We start from the raw sequence: 21,845 nt of genomic DNA on the forward strand, positions 1-21,845 counted from the left end.
TCTACAGAGGTGTTACGAACATAAACAGTACAGAAATGGGCTGAAGTTTTGTAAACAGATCCTTTCTAATCCAAAGTTTGCAGAACATGGAGGTGAGGCTTCATATGGCATATAAAACTACCATAGCCTGCTTATTATATGCTTTAAGACAAGTAATACATACTTTAAGAGATTTTCTGTAAAATGTCAAGTCTTTTAGCATCTTTTTGTTCATCCTTTGGATAAGTAATTTTAAGGGGAAACTGATGAAGTACAAAGTGTAACTTTTGGAAACCCTGTACCATAATGTGATACTTTATTGCTGATATAACATTTTTAATAGCTGTCCTTAATCTTTTTATTTTTTCTCTCTCATATCTGAAAAAGCAGTACATGATTTAGGGAAGGGGTTGGGTTGAACACCACACATACATGGCGGTTAGAATTATCATCTTGATCCTCCAGTGAGGGGGGAAACAGTTTGGAAAAGGAAAAAGGGTTTTTTTTTTCTCACCCAACTTTTTTTGGGGGGGGAGGGGGGTCTGTCTTCACTCTTTCGGTTGAACCTCTCTTTTGAAGTACTCAAAGGAATTTCCTTTTTACCTGTTAGACTGGCATGACTGTCCTTTTCTGAAATCCACTTTAAATGACTGCCTTTTCTGTTAAAGAATGGACTATTTAAACAGACATGGCACTCCTTTCCAGTAGAGGAAGAGTGTCTGCCTACCAGTGTATACAGGGAAAACTGACATGCTTTAAAGTAGAATACTGGTTCAGTATTCTATAATACTGTTTTTTTAACCAGAATACTGTTTTTTTTAAACTGGAAATATGATACAGAACTTATTGTTTGAGCCTCATACGCTAACTGAATAAGCTACAAGTGTAATCTTTTGTATCTGAAAATAGAATAATTGGAATCTTTTTGTGCTACTGACTTTCCTGAGTCTAAAGTCTTATGTATGAATATTTATATGGTTTAAGTTATTAGTTTATATCAGGGGTGAGGAATCTACGGCCTGCGGGCCAGATCTGGCCCGCTGCTTCATTTCATCCGGCCTGTGGCAAGTCTCCGCATCGTGGGCTGGAAGCCCTGAGCCTCAGTACCACCCCCACCCCCTGCGGGCCTGGAGCCGCGTGCACTGGCTTGCCCCACAGCGGGAGGAAATTAGGGTTCCCAGGCCGTTAAAAGTCCGGCCAGCTCCACATAGCTCCCAGAAGCGACCGACATGTCCCTGTGGCCCTTAGAAGCAGGGGCAATCAGGGAAGCTCTGCGTGCTGCCCCCAGCACCTGCTCCGCAGCTCCCATTGGCCAGGAACCACAGCCAATGGAGCTGTGGGCGCGGGGAGCAGCACGGAGCCAGGGCAGGCAGGGAGCATTTACTAGATTAAACCCCCAGGCCTGAGCCCCTCCTGGAGCCCACACCCCAACCCTCCTCCCGCACCCCAGCCCTGAGTCCCCTCCTGCACCCCAGAGTCTGCCCCACCCCAGAGCCCCCACACCCAGGTAGAGCCCTCACTCCCTCCCGCACCCCAGCCCAGAGTCCCCTCCCGCACCCTGAACCCCTTTTTCTGACCCCACTCCGGAGCCTAGAGGAAGCCCTGAGCCTTCGCACCACCTCGCGGAGCTGTGTGCCCCGCAACTGATTTATTTTCTGTGGGTCAGTGTCCCCTGATAGAAAAAAGATTCCCTGTCCCTGGTTTATAGGATGTCTTTTGTGTTTAATAAAATAATAGATTGGTATCAATTGAATCCTAATGTTTTTTAGAAACTCTGGCGATGAAAGGACTAACGCTGAACTGTCTAGGGAAGAAAGAGGAAGCATATGAACTAGTGCGTAGAGGCTTACGGAATGATTTAAAGAGTCATGTCTGTATCCTTTTTGAATATGCCTTCCATTTCTGAATGCAGAGAAGGCTGTTAGAGAAACTGATTATTTTATAGAATGTGAACAAGAGCCAACATTTATCGCTGTTCCAAATTGAAAGTGTACAACTGGTAAGTTTAATATGCATATACATATACAAGTACATTTTGTTTAAACTTATCTGAACAATTTCATACCTAAATTTTGTCACAAAGCTGTCCTAGGAAGCGCAAGCAATTAAATACACATTCTTGCTTTTGTGGGAAGAATTATAGTTGTTGAATCAAAATCATGCTATTCTTTTCCATTGTATTTGCAAGTGTAACCTTTTTCCTTCAGAATTGCTTGCTATGGCCCTGATTTAAGCATATACTTGAGCATGTGCCTAACTTTAAGCACATGATTATCCTACTGATGTCAGTGGGACTAGTGACATACTTGAAGTTTAAATACATACTTAAGTGTGTGCCTGAATTGGGGCCTGTATTAGGTAAGTTAAAAAATGCAGGTAATACAAGTTGATAGTCCTTTCAAACAGTAGGAAAATGAATTGCAATATTGTGCCCCCTTCCCACACACACCATGTTCCTGTAATATCAATTGGTGAAAAGCTTTATATCTTCAGTATGAATGTTCTAGTGGTGTTACTGTCTGTTACAAAGCTGGATTTTTTATTTATTATTATTATTATTATTATTATTTTATTTATTTTACCTAGTAGGCACTCTTTATCTGTCATTCTGGATTGATTTTCTTCACCCTCAAATGCAGTAGCATCCTTAACAAAGTTTTCCAGGCTGGCATGTCTATGGTCTTCTCCAGAGGTCAGACAAAAAGTACGACGAAGCTATCAAATGTTACAGAAATGCACTGAAATGGGATAAAGACAATCTTCAAATCTTGAGAGATCTCTCTCTGCTACAGATTCAAATGAGGGATCTCGAGGGTTACAGGGTAAGTAGAGTATTTACATTATTATAGGCTTCCAGGAAAACAGAGCAAAGGGTTCGTGCAATAATTAGTAACTTGCATACAGTTTCCTCAGGTTAAAGGCCATAGGAATCAAAACATTAAACCCTTATATGCTTAACACTTTTGACATTCAGACTCAGATATGCAGAAGACTACTTTTTAATGACTTTCATATAAAGGATATAATTTGCTAGGTTATCTTTCTATTAAAGTAGAGTTGTTCACTAGTGGACACTTTGAGTTTTGTCTAGTCTGTAAGTGTCCCAGGTGTTGTTAGGGCTTTTACCACTTTCTTTTGGAGACTGCTGCCTAACAAAGTTTACTATCAGGAAGACTGTCCTAATATTCAACCAAAATATTTTCCTTTCATAACTTTCTCCCATATATTCATCCCTGTTATTCCCCATATAAGCCTCTGTCTGTTCCTCTTATTCCTGTGTTTTAGATTTTCAAATGTTCATAGACTGTTACCATGTTTCTCCTGTTGATTATCTTGTAGCCAAACTGAACTTATTTTAGTTTTCAACCTTCTATTTTCCTTTTAAGCCAGTTTCTGCAGCTCCTGACTATATGTGTTGCTCTTCTCTGAATTCCTGTCAGTTTGTCAATAGTTTTCTGGTAAAATGTTGCTTAGAACTGAAGACGCTGTTCTAGATGCAGTCGCACTATGGTGTTTTGTTTCTGTGGACAAGGACTACAACCACTGCTGACATCTCTGCAAATGCATCCCCAAATTGAATTGCCCTTTTTTGCTGTTCTGTGGCATTGCAGACTCAGGTCTGATTTGCTGAAATTAAGAATTAGTTTTTTATCTCCCCATGTATATTGAAGGTGGGATATTTTCCCCCAAACGTATGTGCTTGCATGTTTCAAGTTGAATCTCATATGCTGTCCATGTTTCTAATTTCTCCAAGTCCCTTTGTATTTAATCTGTCTTGACTGAAGCTCAAAACTCATCCCAATTTTAAATCTGTGAATGTCATCATGCAGTTTTCTACTGCTAGCTCATAGATTCATGGATTCTAGGACTGGAAGGGACCTCGAGAGGTCATAGAGTCCAGTCCCCTGCCCTCATGGCAGGACCAAATACTGTCTTAAACCATCCCTGATAGATATTTATCTCATTTAATATAAAAGTTAATTAAGATTAGACATAATGCAGCTCCCCCAGTTTTATGCATTATTGTTTATTATTACTCTTTGCTGTTCTTCATGATTCTTTTCTGTTTATTTCTCATGCTTGTTACCCTCTATGTATTTAGTGACTTTAAAAAATATTTTAAAATTACTTGCTGTTCCAGAAATCTCAGTCAAAAAAATTCACAACTCCCTGGAGAGTCATACAGCTAGGTTCTGAAACTAATTAAAGGCCATTTGCAGATATCCATAAAGATGGCTGCCACTTACACTAGTCATTCTTCATGCAAGCACTTATGTTGAGTTGGGTAGAATCTCTGATTGAATTCATACAGACTCCTTGATAAATCTGAAATGTCATTACTACAAGAACTGTTCCCTAGGTCTCAAACTGAAATATCCTGAATGATGCTCTTTATTTAGTATTTTTAGGATAGAGAAGAACATGTCTTGATACCTACATTGATGTTAGTTTGGCTCATGAGGACAGCTTAGTTGGAAATAGTACCTCTTTAGTACTGTTTTAGTTGACTGTTACCTTTTTTCACTTTATCAAAGTTCAAGCTTTTTAATTTGGCGCAATTGCTAGTTTTTCCTTTATTCTGTGTTAAGTAGTCTTATTCAAATATATTGAAATGTTAAAGCTACAGTATTTTATGGAGAACTTCAGAGTCCATGAGAACAGGAAAATTAGTAGTTATAACTGTCTTGCAGGAAACCAGGTACCAGTTACTTCAGCTCCGACCTGCACAGCGAGCCTCATGGATTGGTTATGCTATTGCTTATCATCTGCTGGAAGATTATGAAATGGCAGCAAAGATTTTAGAGGAATTTAGGAAGACTCAACAGGTATAAAAAAGAAAACATGGAATTCTTCATATGTTTTGATTAGCTGTGACCCAAAAAAAGTAATTCTTTCAAACACAGAAACAATTTAATAAAATGTAGATTTTTAAAACCAAATGAATTCAGTTTACCCTAAGTTTAAGTGTATGCGACAAGGGTGAACACTCATATGCCTTGTTTACATTCAGACGTCGCCTGATAAAGTGGACTATGAGTACAGTGAGCTGTTGTTGTATCAGAATCAAGTCCTCCGAGAAGCAGGACTCTACAAAGAAGCCTTGGAACATCTTGGTACCTATGAAAAGCAGATCTGTGATAAACTGGCTGTTGAAGAAACTAAAGGTATTTGCCTCTTCAGGATGCTGTCACTCTTTGTGCTTGTACATATCTGCAGTATGGAATCTTGTGTGTAGTTCCTGTATATATTGTTTGAAAAATAAAAGAAATAAGCTATTTTTATATGACTGAATTATGAAATATACCAGACAGGCCAGCTTAGGTCTACAATTAGGCAAAAACTGTTTTCACGGGACTTTTAATGTTCTTTAATTTTGTTAAACTTCATTTTTACAAAAAACTCAATTTTAAACGTATTTTACAGTGTTTGCATCCTATACATTGCAGTATTTCTCCCCACTGTTGAGTATTAGCCAGCCCAGGCTAATATTCAGGTGCTGCACCACCTGAGATGCTGACATAGTTCCATGATGCTCATGTGTATATATAATATACAGAAGGTTTTGGTATGAAAAATGCTATATAAATGTAAACTGTAATTACAGTATACCACTGGCATGGTATACCATATGTTGGGACAGGTATTATGTCCTCCATTTAAATAGTTTACCCTAATGATAGTGAATGGTAATGCAGTTTAGTGGTAGCCATGTCAGTCCCAGGATATTAGAGAGACCCAGTGAAAAACAACTGATGGCATTGAAGTTCCTCAGTGAAGATCCAAGGACCTGATCCTGCACATATTTACACACTTTAAGTACAGAAATAGTCCCACTGAAGTCAATGAGATGATTCCCATGATTAAATATAAGCACACAGGGGCTTTTATCTTGCAAACACAAATCAGGAAATGCCAGAATTGATATGTGGATCTTTAGCTCTGTCCTTTATGAATGTGTTATGATATGTCTTTAATTACATGAACACGTACTATTTGCCAAGCATAATATCTTACCACTCTTCTGCAACTTGATATGTATCTGAACTACCTTGTAGTACTCTGTATACAATGTGTACATCAGACAAATTTTGGTTAAGTCACAGGAGAATTAGATCTGAGTTCTGAATATGAGCTTTTCCACAGGCTTCTGTGTGAGCTTGAACAAACTACTTAATCTGTTTTTCAGTCCCTCATCGGTAAAAACCTATAATACTGACCTATTTTTTCTCCAGCAGCCATATGAGATTACATTATTAAAGTTTGTGATGTGCTTAGGTACTAAAAGTAAGTGACACAGAAAAATCTACAAATAAATGAGTCTCTTATATTAACAATGCATAATAAAACATACTATGAATGAAATATAACTGAGTCATAGTGGAAAGTGTTCTGGCATGTATAGGAGTTTAGAATTGAATTAGCAATGATAACTCTTGCCTTCCATGGCAGAATTTGGGTCTCTTGTGGTGAGATACTATTTCCTGGCCCTGTCATGCTGGTGGGTGGGCCAGAGGTATCTCTCCCTGGTTTAAGATTATCTAAAGTGGCTGCTATGTGAAGATCCATAGCCCAAGTTAACATTTCTGTAGTAAGCACTAGCTTGTGCTGTGAAAGTTGCTTGAATAGAGGTGAGGGGTAAGACTTTGCTCTTTTCTTCCTTTCTGTGGAGCAAAATTCACTAAGTTATTGAGACTTGGCTCTACAGGCGATGCCTTCTTAATTACCAGATCACCTCTCATGAATTCAGTCAAGTGTGCTTACTTGAATGGGTGTGTGAGGGGGGGAGGCGTCATCAGTTATGAGATGTCTAGTTACTTCTAAGTGTGTGTGTGTGTGTGTCTGTGTGTGTGTAAAATTACTTTTACTGTTTTTTAGCACTGCTAAGTCAATGCAGCTCTGAAATAGTGAGATGGATTGTTTTCTGGCTGTAGCATCAACAGAAATGCTGGTTACACATGCTGGTCCAAATTCTATCTTTGTTACCACTATGCCATCCTATTGCCAGGTATCAGTGCGGGAAGAACTTGCCTGCAGAATCTCTCAGTACAACTCACAAGTTAGACAAATAGCTGATGTACAAATCTGAAAATATGGTTTTTCACACTTGACTTTTGTAAATTTATCCTTTTACTTGCAAACTGAGCATATTTGATTTGGATATCAAGAAACTATAAACATGGAACACCATGTACCGTTTTTAATTACTTTTCATAGTAGAACAGTACTTAGATCTTCAAAAATTTTAATCAAGATGCATCTAATTTTTGTTCCTCATGCTTAATGAAGTGTAAGTCTTCAACTAAAAAGCTTATTGAGTTGTTGGCTATGAACATGAAAACTTGGTTAAATCTCAAAATTGAAGTTGTCAGGCATACCATTGATATTCATGTCTAAGAAACGTAGATTAACAAAGAATTGAGGAATGTCCAACTGTCAGATTAGCCCTACAGATGTTTAGCTGTTGCATTCTCCCTCACACTCAGTGTATAACTTTATGAATTTTAAACAGGAGAACTTCTGTTACAACTCTGCAGGCTGGAAGAAGCAGCTGAGGTGTATAGAGGATTGCAAGAAAGGAATCCTGAAAACTGGGCTTACTACAAAGGCTTAGAAAAGGCACTTAAACCAGGTAATGATTTTACAGCTTGTAATAACAGAGTATCAAGAATCTATTTTTGCTCAGTTGTCATTTACTTATGCATTGAAAACATGCATTAAGTACATTCTTAAAGGGACACTTATATTTGACAATGTCTAGTCTAATTTTTGATATGTAGAAGGGATTTATTATTTTTTTGTTACTAGCATTATCTTGTAAGACTTGCATGACTTTTTGTCCTGATGTCCTGTTTGTCTTCATCTGGTAAAAGATAGATAAATAAAAAATGGCAGACTGTAAGTGCTGTAGTCCTTCTCTTTGTATGAATGGTAGAAATAGAAGGCAAAGTTCTTTTTTAGAAGGGACACTATCAATTTAATTTTTTCTCTGATCTTTCATTTATAGTAATCTTGTGTTTACAGTCAATACAATTTTCAGACAGAAGTATGATTTCTTTCTGTTTATTTACTTTGTGCCTTTGACAGCACTTTAAATACAATCAGTTTAATTGCTCCAGCCGTACAGTTGGTTTTCCTCTGTGTGGGTCATTCACACAGCAATGGAGGAAAGAAACCTTTTTTTAAAAGGGGAGAATGCAATCAACAAACTGGCAAGGGGACTCATAACCATTGTACCTGAAACTACTTTTTAATGACCTTTCAAAATGGACTACATTGCAAATTAATTGTGTTACTTTAAGTATACAGCTACTACTTGCTATATATTCTGGGGTGTGTGTAATTTAATTACCAGAAAAGATTCTTTTTAGTAGTTTCCAAATTTTGTTTTGTTCTAGCCAATATGCTTGAGAGGCTGAAAATCTATGAAGAGGCCTGGACTAAGTACCCAAGGGGACTGGTTCCAAGAAGACTGCCGCTAAACTTTTTATCTGGTATGTGCATTTTTGCAAGCAAATAAAAATAGTTTCACAATATATTTTTTGCTAAAACTTCCTATTTAACAGTATAAAACTTTAAAATTGCAAAGTAATATTTGGTAAAAAACAAAATCAACAGATCTTTTTCCCTCAAAGGTGAAAAGTTTAAGGAATGTTTGGACAAGTTTCTAAGGATGAATTTCAGCAAAGGCTGTCCACCTGTTTTTAATACTTTGAGATCATTGTACAAAGATAAAGAAAAGGTAAATGAATCTTTCCAACAATATGGATTTATTCTTATACACTAAAGGAATAAAAGCAACTTTATGTTAAGTTGGAGCCTACTTTGGCCTGAAAGTTCAGCACTTAGAATGGGATCTCCCAGCTGACACTATATTACTGTCACTGACTTGATAATTCTGATTATTCTAGGTCACAGAAGCAGAAATGTAGTGCTACAATTCCTACTGTGCAAATTTACATAGCTCTTTTCCAAGTCAGTTGTTGTACCAAACCATGAAATACTTACAGAAACCAATTAGGTGTTGTGTTCACAAAATTGTGAGATTTTTCTCTATATGCCAGCAGGAGAGATGGGAATTGAGCACATTCCCCTTTGTACTAGGACTTCGTATATTGCAATAGTAGATCTCTTACAATAGAATAGTCAGTATAGTTAACACCAAGGACATTCATGTTGAAGTGAAATAATATCTGGATCACTAATATTTCTTGTCTTGTCTTTGCATATATAGGTCATAATTATAGAAGAGTTGGTGGTAGGTTATGAAACTTCTCTAAAAAGCTGCAGGTTATTTAATCCCAATGGTGAGTGACAATGATTTAATACTTTATGAAAATACTGTGCCCATCGTATGTTATATGTAACAATTCAGGCAGAGGTGAAGGAATAGGAAAAACCCTAAAAACTTTTTTGAAAGTAGAGAAATGAGCCGTAGCCCTCCTTAGAATTTGAGTATGTTCTAAATCTGTACTCAAAATATATGCTGTTTTAGCCTAAGCAGCTATCAGCACTCACTTCAAGATATCATAGCTTGGGACACTCTTAAATGTGGTGAGGAGAGAATTATAATTACGGCAGCCATGTGAAACAAAAATGGATTATGTTGTAACCGTATTGATACTATTTAGTATATATTGTTTGTTATAATAAAACTTTCTATCAGAGAAGAACTTTAGATCTAAAATTCCCATATTTAGATATCTTGGCCAATCTATCTTTTTTCAAGAAATGATGACTGTTTCACAATCTTAAGTCAAGTCCTTCTTTGGGCAGTTAATTAAAAATTCATCCTTCCTTGAATGTGAAAACATTGTCTACATGTAAACATGCACCAGTTAACTAAAGATGTGTTTTTCAAACCAGTGGAAGTAGTGTGGAGATGCTCTTCGGCTAAGAGAATGGCTTACTTCATTTTGGCTTAGTCTCTTGTTTTTTTTACAGTATTAGGCTAAACTGAAATAAGCCAATCTCTCAAACTGAATCAAAAATCTAAACATAAACTGTACTGTTTTTTAAGAAAATTGGGGCATATTTGTGTGGACATGGCTGAACAAAACTCAGTCTGTTTAATTTTCATAGGAGAGAAAGTATTAAAAGTAAAAATATGATCATGTCATCTGTAAGGCTTCGTTTTAGTCACTGGTATTTTTAGTAAACGTCATGGACAGGTCACAGGCAGTAAACAAAAATTCACGGCCCGTGCCCTGTCCGTGACTTGTACAATATACCCCTAACTAAAACTTGGGCCGGGGGGCGGTCTGGTGCTGCAGGGGGAGGACCCCTGCGGGTGCTGGGGAGAGTGGGTGACGGTCCATGGCCCAGGACCCATGCTGGTGCTGGGGGGAAAGGGAGTGGGGAGAGTTGGAGGGGTTGGCAGGCTCCCTACCTGGCTCTGCACAGTTCCCCGGAAGCAGACGGCATGTCTCTGCAGCTCCTACGGGGAGGGAAGGCCAGGGGAGCTCCGCGTGCTGCCCCTGCTACAAGCTCCGGCTCTGCAGCTCCTATTAGCTGGGAACCGCAGTCAATGGGACTGCGGGGGTGGTGCCTGCAAGCAGGGACAGCGTGCAGAGCCCCCTGGCCCCTCCACCTAGCAGCTGCAGGAACGTGGTGTCTACTTCCAGGGAGCCCCCTCCCAAGGTAAGTGCTGCCCTGCACCCCATCCCCTTGAGCCAGCCGCTGCAAAAGTCACAGAGGTCACAGAAAATCATAGAATCCATGACCTCCCTGACATACATGCAGCCTTAGTCATAGGTACTGAAGCCTTTGGGCTTGTTCTGGTACTGGACACTCATTCCCAATTTGGCGTGAACTTAACTTTAGGCCTTGAGTAGTCTCTACTGGCTGGTGTTTAAGTGCTTTGCTGGATCTGGGGCTCAGCATCTTGCAGGATTGAGTCCTTTCAGAGTCGTGGTTTATGTTGCACACAAAGGAGATATCTATAGTTATGATTTAGGATTACTTTAGAAAAAATTGGAAAAAAATTATCTATTCTAGGTGGGTTTTATTCCAATGCCAGGTATGTCCCAAGCTTTTTAAAGATATTTATAATGAGACAGGAATAGATTGGTGCCGACTTAGTCTGAGCTAGTTAAATATGTAAAGTGTTTTAAATTGGTGTATTGAAAATATACTGATGTAAATGCCAAACACAATGATACAGTTCAATTGTTAATATATGCAATTGGTGTACTATATCTTTGACCTAAAACAGTAATTTACTGGAAGGTGCTAAGATTACTCTCCAGATAAAGTAAACATGTTTCCTACTTTTCTGATCTATCAGTGAGTTGAGAGCTAGATATAGAGATAAACAAAAATTCTATACACTATATCAATAGGATATTGCTTGTGCTATATGCTGGTTAAATGGAATATATGACATCTTTTTCCCCCCATAGATGATGGTAAAGAAGAACCTCCAACCACTTTACTGTGGGTCCAGTACTACTTAGCACAACATTATGACAAAATTGGGCAGCCACCCATGGCTCTGGAATACATAAATGCAGCTATAGAAAGTACTCCCACCTTGATAGAACTCTTCCTTGTAAAGGCTAAAATCTATAAGGTAATCTTGATTGATTTGTTCTTCATTATCAGATAAGAATTCTCTTTTATTTTGCAGTGAAACCTTTAATCATGACTGTACTTCTCTGTAGTGGTTCAGCACTAATACTGGTTGAGGAGTTGGGTTTTGTATGAGCAGACTTTTACAAGAAGAAATGTTTCCATGGGTTCTTAAAATTCCATATAGTAGAACCTCCCTAAATTTACATCAATGAGTTTATTGCAAATTAGTAACTGACCAAACAATTAAAAAGGAAAAGTGTTATCACAAAATGTACTTTGTTGATTTTGACAGTTACTGGATTTTTAGTTTACTTTGCTAAATTATAATGAACTAGTAAACTTATTAATTATTTTTTAAATAACCATGTCCTAAAAACACCCTAGTCTGACCTCACTTCTTTGTAACAAATCAGAAAGTGCTGTAGTGAGGCCTGGTTTTATTAAGAGCTCTTAGGCTTGTGAATTAGCAAAATATGGATTAACAAGGTCTGTTTGGAGATTGTAGTGTCAAAGGAGGGAAACTATAATATTGAGATGCAGTTGCATCGCCGCTTTTTTGTTTTGAGGTATCGTTTTGTTGTAAGCAAAACTGTTTAATAAAATTTTTGATACCTTGTTTAAATTATTGTATAATATTTAATTTGTTAATGAAGAGTGAGTGGATAAGGCTAAACTATGTGCATTTTACAATTTCCTTGCTTACTTGATTTGAATTTTTTTTTTTTAAGCATGCTGGAAACATTAAAGAAGCTGCGAGGTGGATGGATGAAGCCCAGGCCTTGGACACAGCGGACAGATTTATCAACTCCAAATGTGCAAAATATATGTTGAAAGCCAACTTGATTAAAGAGGCAGAAGAAATGTGTTCTAAGTTTACAAGGGTTTGTTCCAGTTACTATAACTTTTGCTGAATAAAATGTAGATATAATCAAGTATAAAGTACCTTGCATATTTTAGCTGTCCTTCTGAGCCTCTATTTTGGTCAGTAATGAGCTTTCTTTCCCTCTTCTGGCTGAGCTATGAAGGTTGCTCGCTTCACTTGTAGTTTGTAGCTAGATTTCATTTACATGATGATAATGCCTCCATAGTTAAGGTTAAGCTGAGTTTTGCACTTACAAGGATTCAGCTTCTTTGTTACATATGAAAAATGCAGTACATCCTCCCCAAAAGTACAGCACTTTACTCTCAGTACAGAAGTTTCTGAGAACTTAGATAGATCAGTTTAGATTTTAAATTAATTCTTAAAATTTATTTAAGAAATTTAGAATCTTTTGTGAAATCTTTTTTTGTTCCAACTGATCTCAATAATAGAGACTATTTAAACTTTCCTCATAGTCGTTCCATATAGTTGGTAATAGTATTCTGTGAGGTCCCTTGTTTCCCATCCCCTTTGTCGGAAATATCCTGGGTGTAATGATTTCCAAGGCATACTCTAAGGTGCATCTTATTTGTTGGGCTGCTGGGGAAGTGGGCTTCTGAGAGTAATTGGAGTTGTGGGGAGGACAGTTTTGTGTTCTGCAAATTATTTAATTTTATTTCTTCTTGTTTATGGCAGGGACATTTTTAGCCTTAGTTAGGCGTTCTGTTTTTGTTTTATAAATTAGAGGCTAAAATGCACTGAAATCTTGATAATGGGCTACATGTGAAGAATTTTTGAGAATTGATGGTCACTTTTTGCCAGTGTTCTTCATAACTGAAAATTTATTTTTCAGCAGAGGCTGGCATAGTCTTTCACCAGATTGCTCAAAATGACTGCCCTCTTATTGTTGACAGAGGCACTGAGGCCACAAGCTGCCCTTAGTTATTGCCTCCATTCGTCTGTTCCTCTCTTTCTTCAGGGAAGGCAGGAGGTGTGCCTGAGCCAGGGAAATGTTTTTGGATTATTTCTAATATTTCTGTTTTGCTTTTAGGAAGGAACCTCAGCAGTAGAGAACTTGAATGAAATGCAGTGCATGTGGTTCCAGACAGAATGTGCCCAAGCTTACAAGGCAATGAATAAATTTGGAGAAGCACTTAAGAAATGCCATGAAATTGAGAGAGTATGTATCTAAGTAATTTAATCTGTTAAAATTTCCAGTTTAGCTTTGCTGTCATTGCATGTTTCATCTAAACATTAACATCTCCAGTCTGGCCCTTAGAAACCTTGTAATTTCCTGTGGCATGCTGTGGCCTTCCAAGTGTGAAGTGGAAGCCTATACCCATTTCTAATTGTAACTGTATTAAATAAAGCTCTAATCCTGCAAACACACGTGTTTAATCTTACTCATATGAGTAGTCCCATTGTGTTCAATGGAAGTACTCATATGAATAAAGTTAAGCATGTGCCTAAATGCTTGCAGGATTGGGACTTAATCTGCATGGGTCTTGACAAACAAGGCCATTGTAATGACTTTTTTATAGCCCCAAGATGCCTGAAAGCAGCCAGAAGATCAGAATGATTTGTCTCTGGTTTAATTGCTGGAGGAGAAAAATTGTGCCACAAGTCAAAACTTTGTTTGGTACTCTGCAACTACTCAACTTGTGTGCTTAAGGCTGGACCAGTCCACAAAGTCTTCCATGCCTTTTTTTCTTAGAATTTAACATGAATATAAACTTTTTTCTCACAAAATCATATTCTTTGACAAGTTTGTTTTAGTTTTCCAGCACTCTCCTCTCTTCTATTGACTGTAGTAGTGTCTGAAAGAATTTAACTTGTGCTTATTGGTCCTCACTTGTTACACTCTACCTGTGTCCTGGAGTAGTTCCTTTTTTGACATTGGGTATTAGATAGTTTGTGGAATTATTTTTGTCAGCTTTTAGGAGAAAAATGTCATTTTGTAACTTCACCCATAACTTAATACATTTTTCTTAAGTCCAAGTGCCAAAACTTGAATGACACTCACTAGTTGAGTATGTAAGAGACTGATCCATTATCAGTTGTCTGGTTTTTCTTCAGTTTCAATTTTTTTCCATAGCTGTTTATAAGAAAATATGTATTTGAATTTCAGGATTGTTTTGTTCTCTAACACTTGCTAAAACTTGCTGTTTTCTGTTAGCATTTTGTAGAAATTACAGATGACCAGTTTGACTTCCACACTTACTGTATGAGAAAGATTACACTTAGGTCTTATGTGGACTTGTTAAAACTAGAAGATGTACTTCGACAACATCCATTTTACTTCAAGGCAGCACGAATTGCCATAGAGATATATTTGAAGCTTCATGATAATCCTCTAATAGATGAGAATAAAGAACGCGAGGCTGATACAGGTACAAGAAATTTCCTGGATTTATTTTGTGTGCAGTTTAAGTGTTTTGGGGTATATTCTGTAGATATAAATACTTGTATGTTTGACACTGATAGTTAGACTGGAGCTCCTACTTCAGTGGTAAAAGTTGCAAGCCAGGAATTGACTTGTAAGAAGTGAATGCCAAGTCTCTATTAAAAATAGAGGGAGTGTAGCCAGTGGATAGAGCACTGGACTGAGACTCAGGAGATCTGGGTTCTATTCTGTCACTAGCCTGCTTGGTGACAATGGGCAAGTCATTTTAACTCTCTGTGCCACAGTTTCCCCTTCTGTAAAAATGGGATAATGATACTGACCTCCTTTGTTCAAGTGCTTTCAGATCTACGGATGAAAAGTGGTATTATTACTATTACGCATTCTGTTTATACAACACAGGTCTAAAGTTAAAATACAAGTCGGATTTTGATGGGGTAATTCTAAAACACTCTTTCGAGCCCTTGTATAATTTCCAAAAGAAAAACATTCAAATTTAATTTGAGAGTGATTGAGAAAAAGCTGCATATTCATGGTCTGTTGTCCTGATGAAGCAGATCTGAGGGGTTGCATTTGAAGCAGCTGTTCTTCCAATAAATTTTGGCACAATTCGAAGGTGCCCTGTGAAAGGTAGAAAAATTGAGTTGTACTGTTGACATTCCCCAGGGTACAATCTAGACTGATTCTCCAATGCCTTTTACACTGTGTATCTGTGACAGCAACCACTCGTGGTCAGCTCTCACACTGCTTCCAGGGCAACAACTCCCGGTCCCAGACTTTTCCCCAGAACTGTGCATCTTGTACTTCCCCAGCACTTTCCTGGACCATACAAGCTCATGTAAAGTCCATCATTTCATTAATAGAAAATTATATGCACAAATCTTATCTCAGATGAAGTTTCCGAAACACTTCAGTCCAAATACACACTGGTTTAGATAAAACAATAAAACAAGTTTAGTAATTACAGAAAGATAGATTTTAAGCGATTACAAGTAATGAGGCATAAAAGTCAGAATTGGGTACAAAGAAATACTAAATAAAATGTAACTAACTTAACAAGCTAAGTATCAGAGGGGTAGCCGTGTTAGTCTGGATCTGTAAAAAGCAACAGAGTCCTGTGGCACCTTATAGACTAACAGATGTATTGGAGCATAAGCTTTCGTGGGTGAATACCCACTTCGTCAGATGCATGTGTTATGCCTCTGACGAAGTGAGTATTCACCCACAAAAATTTATGCTCCAATACATCTGTTAGTCTATAAGGAGCCGCAGGACTCTTTGTTGCTTTCAACAAGGTAAGTAATTTCAAAGCAAAAGTCTCTCACCACATGTTTTAGCAGTCTTACTGACTGAAATTCTTTCAGCCATGATCCCTCCCCAGTCCATTGATGCTTCCTTTGTCCTTCAAGTGTTGACGATGCCGTGAGTAGAGATGAAGGGAGAGATATTTTGGGGCATCTGTCCTGCTTTCTTATAGCTCTCTTTTTCTTTGAAAGTCCACTCCAGCTGAGGTTCAGGAGATCTAAGGTCTGGGAGGACAGGAACCTCTAGCTGTTTTTTTTCCAAAGTGTAAATTTCTCACTCGCATCTTTTTTTCTTGCTGACCGAGGTCGCTTAACCAGGTGATAGTTCATTTCATTTTGTTGACACCTGGCTGTGGCATCAATTTCCTTTTGTCTTTGAGGAACTGGTTTGTGCCTGTTTTTCTAAACTTGGAACATGTCTCAGTAATGTTAAATCTTATAACTTTATATATAGTGTTGCTAGACATAATTTACCAGGACAATAATAATCAGCAAATTGAGTTTTCAAATAATACCTCACAAGGCATACTTTGAACAAAATCCATTATAGTTTTGTAAAAGGGGCAAACATGAGGGTACAGACTGTTGCATACGTCTCCTGCTTTTTGATCTATAAAGTCCTCAGTGTTAAGTATTTGGCGGGCCGGGGTTGTTTTTATTTTTAAAACATCAGTCTTGTCGGTCTTAACTGAAGGACAACTTGGATGACTTGTGACTGGAGACTTCCTTAACAGAGGAGTTGAAAGGAAGGGTACTGAATCTTTGTTAAAGAAATAGGAATGAACAAAACTAAACAGTTTAAATGGTTCAGTAAAAATTGCTTCTCATCTCCGTTTCACTTGCATAGCTTCAGGTCTAAAGAAGCTAGAAAGGGCACAAATGCAATATGTTTTTACAGATTACTTTTTGTTTTTACAGATTACTTTTTGTGTTTCAAAATTTCACAATGCTTTGGTTGTTACGGAAATCTGCGTATTCATCTATATAGGCAGTTAAAAGTTAAACCTAATCGCACTATGTATTTAAAGATTTAATGGTTTACCTCAAATATTTTTGCTAAATGTTTAGGTAATTTGTTAAGCAGGAGCTTTCTTTAGTAGTTAGAACTCAAGGATCTGTTCTCTGCTCTGAGTTCTACTCCCAGCTCTGCCACTGACTTGTTAAGTCAGAACTTTTTACAAATGTAACGGCAGCATTACTCAATAGGAAAAATATGGGTTAGAAAATAGACGTGGAAACTGGCAGTCATTTGAGTAGAGTAAATTCAAATACGTAGTTTTAAAAAAATCAAGGTAATCTGTATAATCACCCTTTTATTGAAACATTGTGCAGCAAATATGTCTGACAAGGAGCTAAAGAAGCTTCGCAATAAGCAGAGAAGAGCACAGAAAAAAGCACAACTGGAGGAAGAGAAGAAGAATGCAGAAAAAGAGAAGCAGCAGAGAAATCAGAAGAAGAAAAAGGATGATGATGATGAGGAAATTGGCGGTCCGAAAGAAGAACTTATCCCTGAGAAACTAGCAAAGGTACTTGCCTGACAGTGTTCGGTAATTGGCTATCAGATTAAAATCAGCTTTGCAGAATATTACCTTGAACTCCAGAGAGCCATTAAATTTTATTCTTGCGTAGCTTCTATTCAGAAATGCCACCATTTCAAAACAAAAGGTTTCTGGAACAATTTCTTATCTGGTTTGTAATCTACAAGTGTTCTGGAGGAACTGAGTTTGTCTCTAGTCCTTCAAAAACAGCATGCATTGCAGCAAGAACTGTTCAGTCCCCCACAATAAGTAGAAATATCTTCATAAATGTGTTGTACTAGGTCACTAATTAGATTTATCATCAAGTTTAGCCAGTTGAAAACCTTCATATTCTGAAGGTGAGATAGATACATTCATTGTTAGATTCTTCACATCACGTAGTAATTTGTATTTGCAGTTTGTCAGGCATTGTGGAATTCGTAGGAACTAAGAGGTAACTGAAAAAGTTTCCGTTAAAAGATTGAGGAAATTGGGTGAAACACTTGTTTGGAATTACCGGGAGGATGGGTTTGAGATTGGATTACAAGTTATGGAATAGTTTATCAAAGAAATTGCAATAAGTAGAGGGAGAACAGCTTATGAGAAGAATGTTCTGTGCTTCTGTTCTTGTGAAACATAGGCTTTGAGTAGGAGGAATAGAAAAACATTTGAAGTGTTGCATAGTATGGAAGAGTTTAGATTGGACAGATAGGGAGAGCAGACTAATTCCATGAGGATCTTGAATACTATTGTGGGATTTTTAACTGAAAGCTGATATGGTGACAAGAAGCCAGTGATTTGAAAAGATTGATTTGGTTTTTGGTATGGAAATTAAATGGTTACAGATTGGGCAAGTTGAATTTTAGAGACAAGGCCTGAACAAAACCACAGAGAAAGGAAATACACTAATGCATATGAGTTCTGACAACCATGAATAAGAGCTGTGGCAGAGGAATACACCTCTACCCCTATATAACGCGACCCGGTATGACACTAATTCGGATATAATGCGGTAAAGCAGCGCTCCAGGGGGGTGGGGCTGCGCACTCCAGCAGATCAAAGCAAGTTCGATATAACGCGGTAAGATTTTTTGGCTCTCGAGGACAGCGTTGTATTGGGGCAGAGGTGTAGTTGTGTGACCAGTGCTGATTTTGTATGAAGCAGATCTGCGAGGAGTGAAGCAAAGAAAGCTTTGTGTGGCGAGTGAAATGCCAGCATTGAATGCAACAAAACCTTTATTAACTTTAAATTTTTTAATTCTCAGTAGGGTAATCTCAGCTGACAGACCTTAATTAAAATTTAATATTTGGCCTCTGGGGAAAAATGACTTTGATACTCCTGTTTTTGAAATAATGTATTACCAGTGATAAAGGCAACAGCTGGCTCTTATTTAAAATGCTTCAGTCTCTAAACCTTAGACATCTGAGGCTACCATGAGGGTTAAGTAAGTGTCTTAGCACCAGGGCCTCTAACGTTTTATTAACCATTAGAGAGGAATCTCTGGTAGAATAAATCCTTCAAGAGAAACCCCCAGTGAATCTTAGGAGACTCAGCAGGAGCCCTCTCAAATCTTTTGGAGAGGAAATTGTATTCTACTGATGAGCCCCCCTGTTGGCTAGTTAAATTTTGAGATCCATCTCTATAAGGGAAAGGGCTAGAGATGTTTTTAATTTTTTTTAAGTGAATTGAACAAAAGATTCCTAAATTATGACATCCAGAGTTGTTCAAAACTCCCAAAGTAAAATTGTTGCACTTTATAGAAAATAAACACAGAGCAGGAAAGAAATGTTTACTGGACTGTTCTAGCTGGGATCTAGTGACCAAGATCAATGTTTAATCACTTAGTCTGCCTTAAAGCTTATCAGTGTCTTAATTGGAAACGGTGCTATGGGTGGACAGCTCCAGTGACCGTTGAGTGGCATGTCAACTGAGTGCTAGATACCTGAGCATACTTTTTGTTTTAAAGGCCACCAAGGCATGCTAATACTTTGACAATCCATGTTCTTATACCTACATCTGAATGCAATATCTGACATGAAATATATGAAATAATATACTTTCAGGGCATCCAGTGTACATCACCATGTGAGAGCAGTCATATTGCTGGTTTGACTTCAAACTACAGTAACTCCTCACTTAACATTGTAGTTATGTTCCTGAAAAATGCGACTTTAAGTGAAACGATGTTAAGTGAATCCAATTTCCCCATAGGAATTAATGTAAATGAAGGGGGTTAGGTTCCAGGGCAGCTTCCCCTACTCTGCAAGCACCAGAGGCAGGGGGTTCAACCTTCAGCCTGCCCACTCCACTCCTTCCCCCAAACCACCACCCTTGACCCACCTCTTCTCCTCCCCACCTCCTCCCCCTTTACTTCGCTCGCTGTGTCCTGTCTCCCTTCCCCTCACCTCCCTTCTAAATGCCGCAAGCCAGCTGATTGCCCTGGGCACGAGGGAGGCGGGAGGAGCGAGGACTCAATGCACCTCCACTCCCTCTCCTGCCGGCGGCAGTCAGCTGGCTTGCGGCATTTTGGAGGCAGGAGGGACTGGGGAGGAGCAAGGACTCAGCGCCCAGGCTTCCCCTGCCTCCTGGACGCGGCAAGCCAGCTGATTGCCCCGGGCAGAAGGGAGTGGGGAGGAGCGAGGACTTGGCATGCAGGCTCCTTCTTCTTCCCCTGCCACCTGGAAGCAGCAAGCCAGCTGATTGCCCCGGGCAGGAGAGAGAGGGGAGGAGCGAGGACTTGGCACGCCTCCCCCCTCCCTCCCCTGCCTCCTGAATGCCGCAAGCCAGCTGATTGCCGCTGGCAGGAGGGAAGGGGAGCCTGCGCGCTGAGTCCTCACTCCTCCCTCCTGCCTCCAAAACGCAGCAAGCCAGCTGATTGCTGCCGAAAGGAGGCGGGGGGGAGAAGGGGGAAGGCGCTGATCCTCAGAGTCTGCCGACGGGCGGAAGGCACTGGGGGGGAGGGGCCGTAGGGAGGCTGCCAGCTGTGGAGAAAGCAGGCAGCCAAACAACGTAAGAGTGGAGCATTGCACAACTTTAAATGAGTATGTTCCTTAACTGATCAGCAACGTAACAATGTTAAGCGGGATGACTTTAAGCGAGGAGTTACTGTAGAAAGTTCATATTCCTATTGGTAAAGGAGAAAATTAATCTCATTCATTTTATTCCCATTTGAGTTGCCTATTTCTTGCCTTTTTAGGCTGAAGCACCTTTGGAAGAAGCCATTAAATTTTTAACACCGTTGAAGAATTTGGTGAAGAACAAAATAGAGACCCATCTTTTTGCTTTTGAGATTTACTTCAGGAAAGGTAAGTGAGAGAACTAATAGAATAAAGAACTTTTGTAGTTGTCACACTAGAATAATTTTCGTAGATATTACATTAATCATCACTGACCTATACTGCTGCAGTATTACTAGTTGATGCAGATCACTTTTAATTGGACACATCCCCTCCCCTGGTGGTTCTGTGGAATAGCAAGGACCACCATTTTCACAGATCTGGAAGAGCTGGTGTTTATCTAGTTTTTTTGGTGTATTCTTTAAATCCTTACGGATCAGAGATAAAAACGTGCAAACTTGCACTTTCCCAGTTTGCTTGCTTGCACCCATAGTCATTCATGAATGCAAGTTAAAGACATGCAGATTTTTACATTTGGATTTAAGTGTTTAATCTGATTTTAGGCTTGTGTTCTTATGTAAGCATAGGTAATATTAAGATTTCTTTCACTCAGATATGTTTTGTAGCAGAAAGATCCTCACTGTGTTGGAGCAGGACATTCATAAGTCAAAATGGGATATGCTCCTAATGTCCATTTCTGATCAGTACAGTTATTAAGGGCGCTTAGGTCAGGGCTTTTCATTGAGGGGTTGTGGGCAGTGTTCTCTTCCCTCCTATTGGGTCCAGACTGAATAACAAATATTATATTGCTGCTTAGAATTCTGTGACACAGACCACATCAGCGTTATCTACGCTTGCCTCTATGGTGACTTCAGCACTGATACCTCTGATGTTGTTGGTTTTTTTCCAGCCTTTCAGTTTCAGCTTAGAAAAAAAAAGTGTGATTTGAATGCCCTGAGACATTTCTGCCATGCACAAAACTGAAATCTCCAAAACAACCTTAATTTGGCCATATTGTACAGTATTGAGATAAATTGTACTACCAGTACAGTAATATGAAACACTATAAAAAGAACAAGATATTCAGTTGATATCCAA

General features: G+C 38.7%; 1 protein-coding gene across 1 annotated transcript in view; it reads left to right on the forward strand.

Moving 5' to 3' along the window:
- The window catches only part of NAA15 (N-alpha-acetyltransferase 15, NatA auxiliary subunit), a 58,446-nt gene that overhangs the window by 19,554 nt on the left and 17,047 nt on the right, over window positions 1-21,845 (forward strand). Inside the window, exons 2-16 of the mRNA XM_034771270.1 lie at window positions 8-92; window positions 1,749-1,853; window positions 2,644-2,801; window positions 4,671-4,805; window positions 4,991-5,144; window positions 7,490-7,609; window positions 8,376-8,471; window positions 8,613-8,719; window positions 9,212-9,284; window positions 11,379-11,548; window positions 12,279-12,431; window positions 13,461-13,589; window positions 14,586-14,799; window positions 17,447-17,640; window positions 20,828-20,936. Of these exons, the coding sequence (XP_034627161.1) occupies window positions 8-92; window positions 1,749-1,853; window positions 2,644-2,801; window positions 4,671-4,805; window positions 4,991-5,144; window positions 7,490-7,609; window positions 8,376-8,471; window positions 8,613-8,719; window positions 9,212-9,284; window positions 11,379-11,548; window positions 12,279-12,431; window positions 13,461-13,589; window positions 14,586-14,799; window positions 17,447-17,640; window positions 20,828-20,936 (2,002 nt within the window). The remainder of the gene's footprint in view (window positions 1-7; window positions 93-1,748; window positions 1,854-2,643; window positions 2,802-4,670; window positions 4,806-4,990; window positions 5,145-7,489; window positions 7,610-8,375; window positions 8,472-8,612; window positions 8,720-9,211; window positions 9,285-11,378; window positions 11,549-12,278; window positions 12,432-13,460; window positions 13,590-14,585; window positions 14,800-17,446; window positions 17,641-20,827; window positions 20,937-21,845) is intronic.

This window comes from Trachemys scripta, chromosome 5, assembly GCF_013100865.1.
Source record: "Trachemys scripta elegans isolate TJP31775 chromosome 5, CAS_Tse_1.0, whole genome shotgun sequence".
NCBI lineage: Eukaryota > Metazoa > Chordata > Testudines > Emydidae > Trachemys > Trachemys scripta.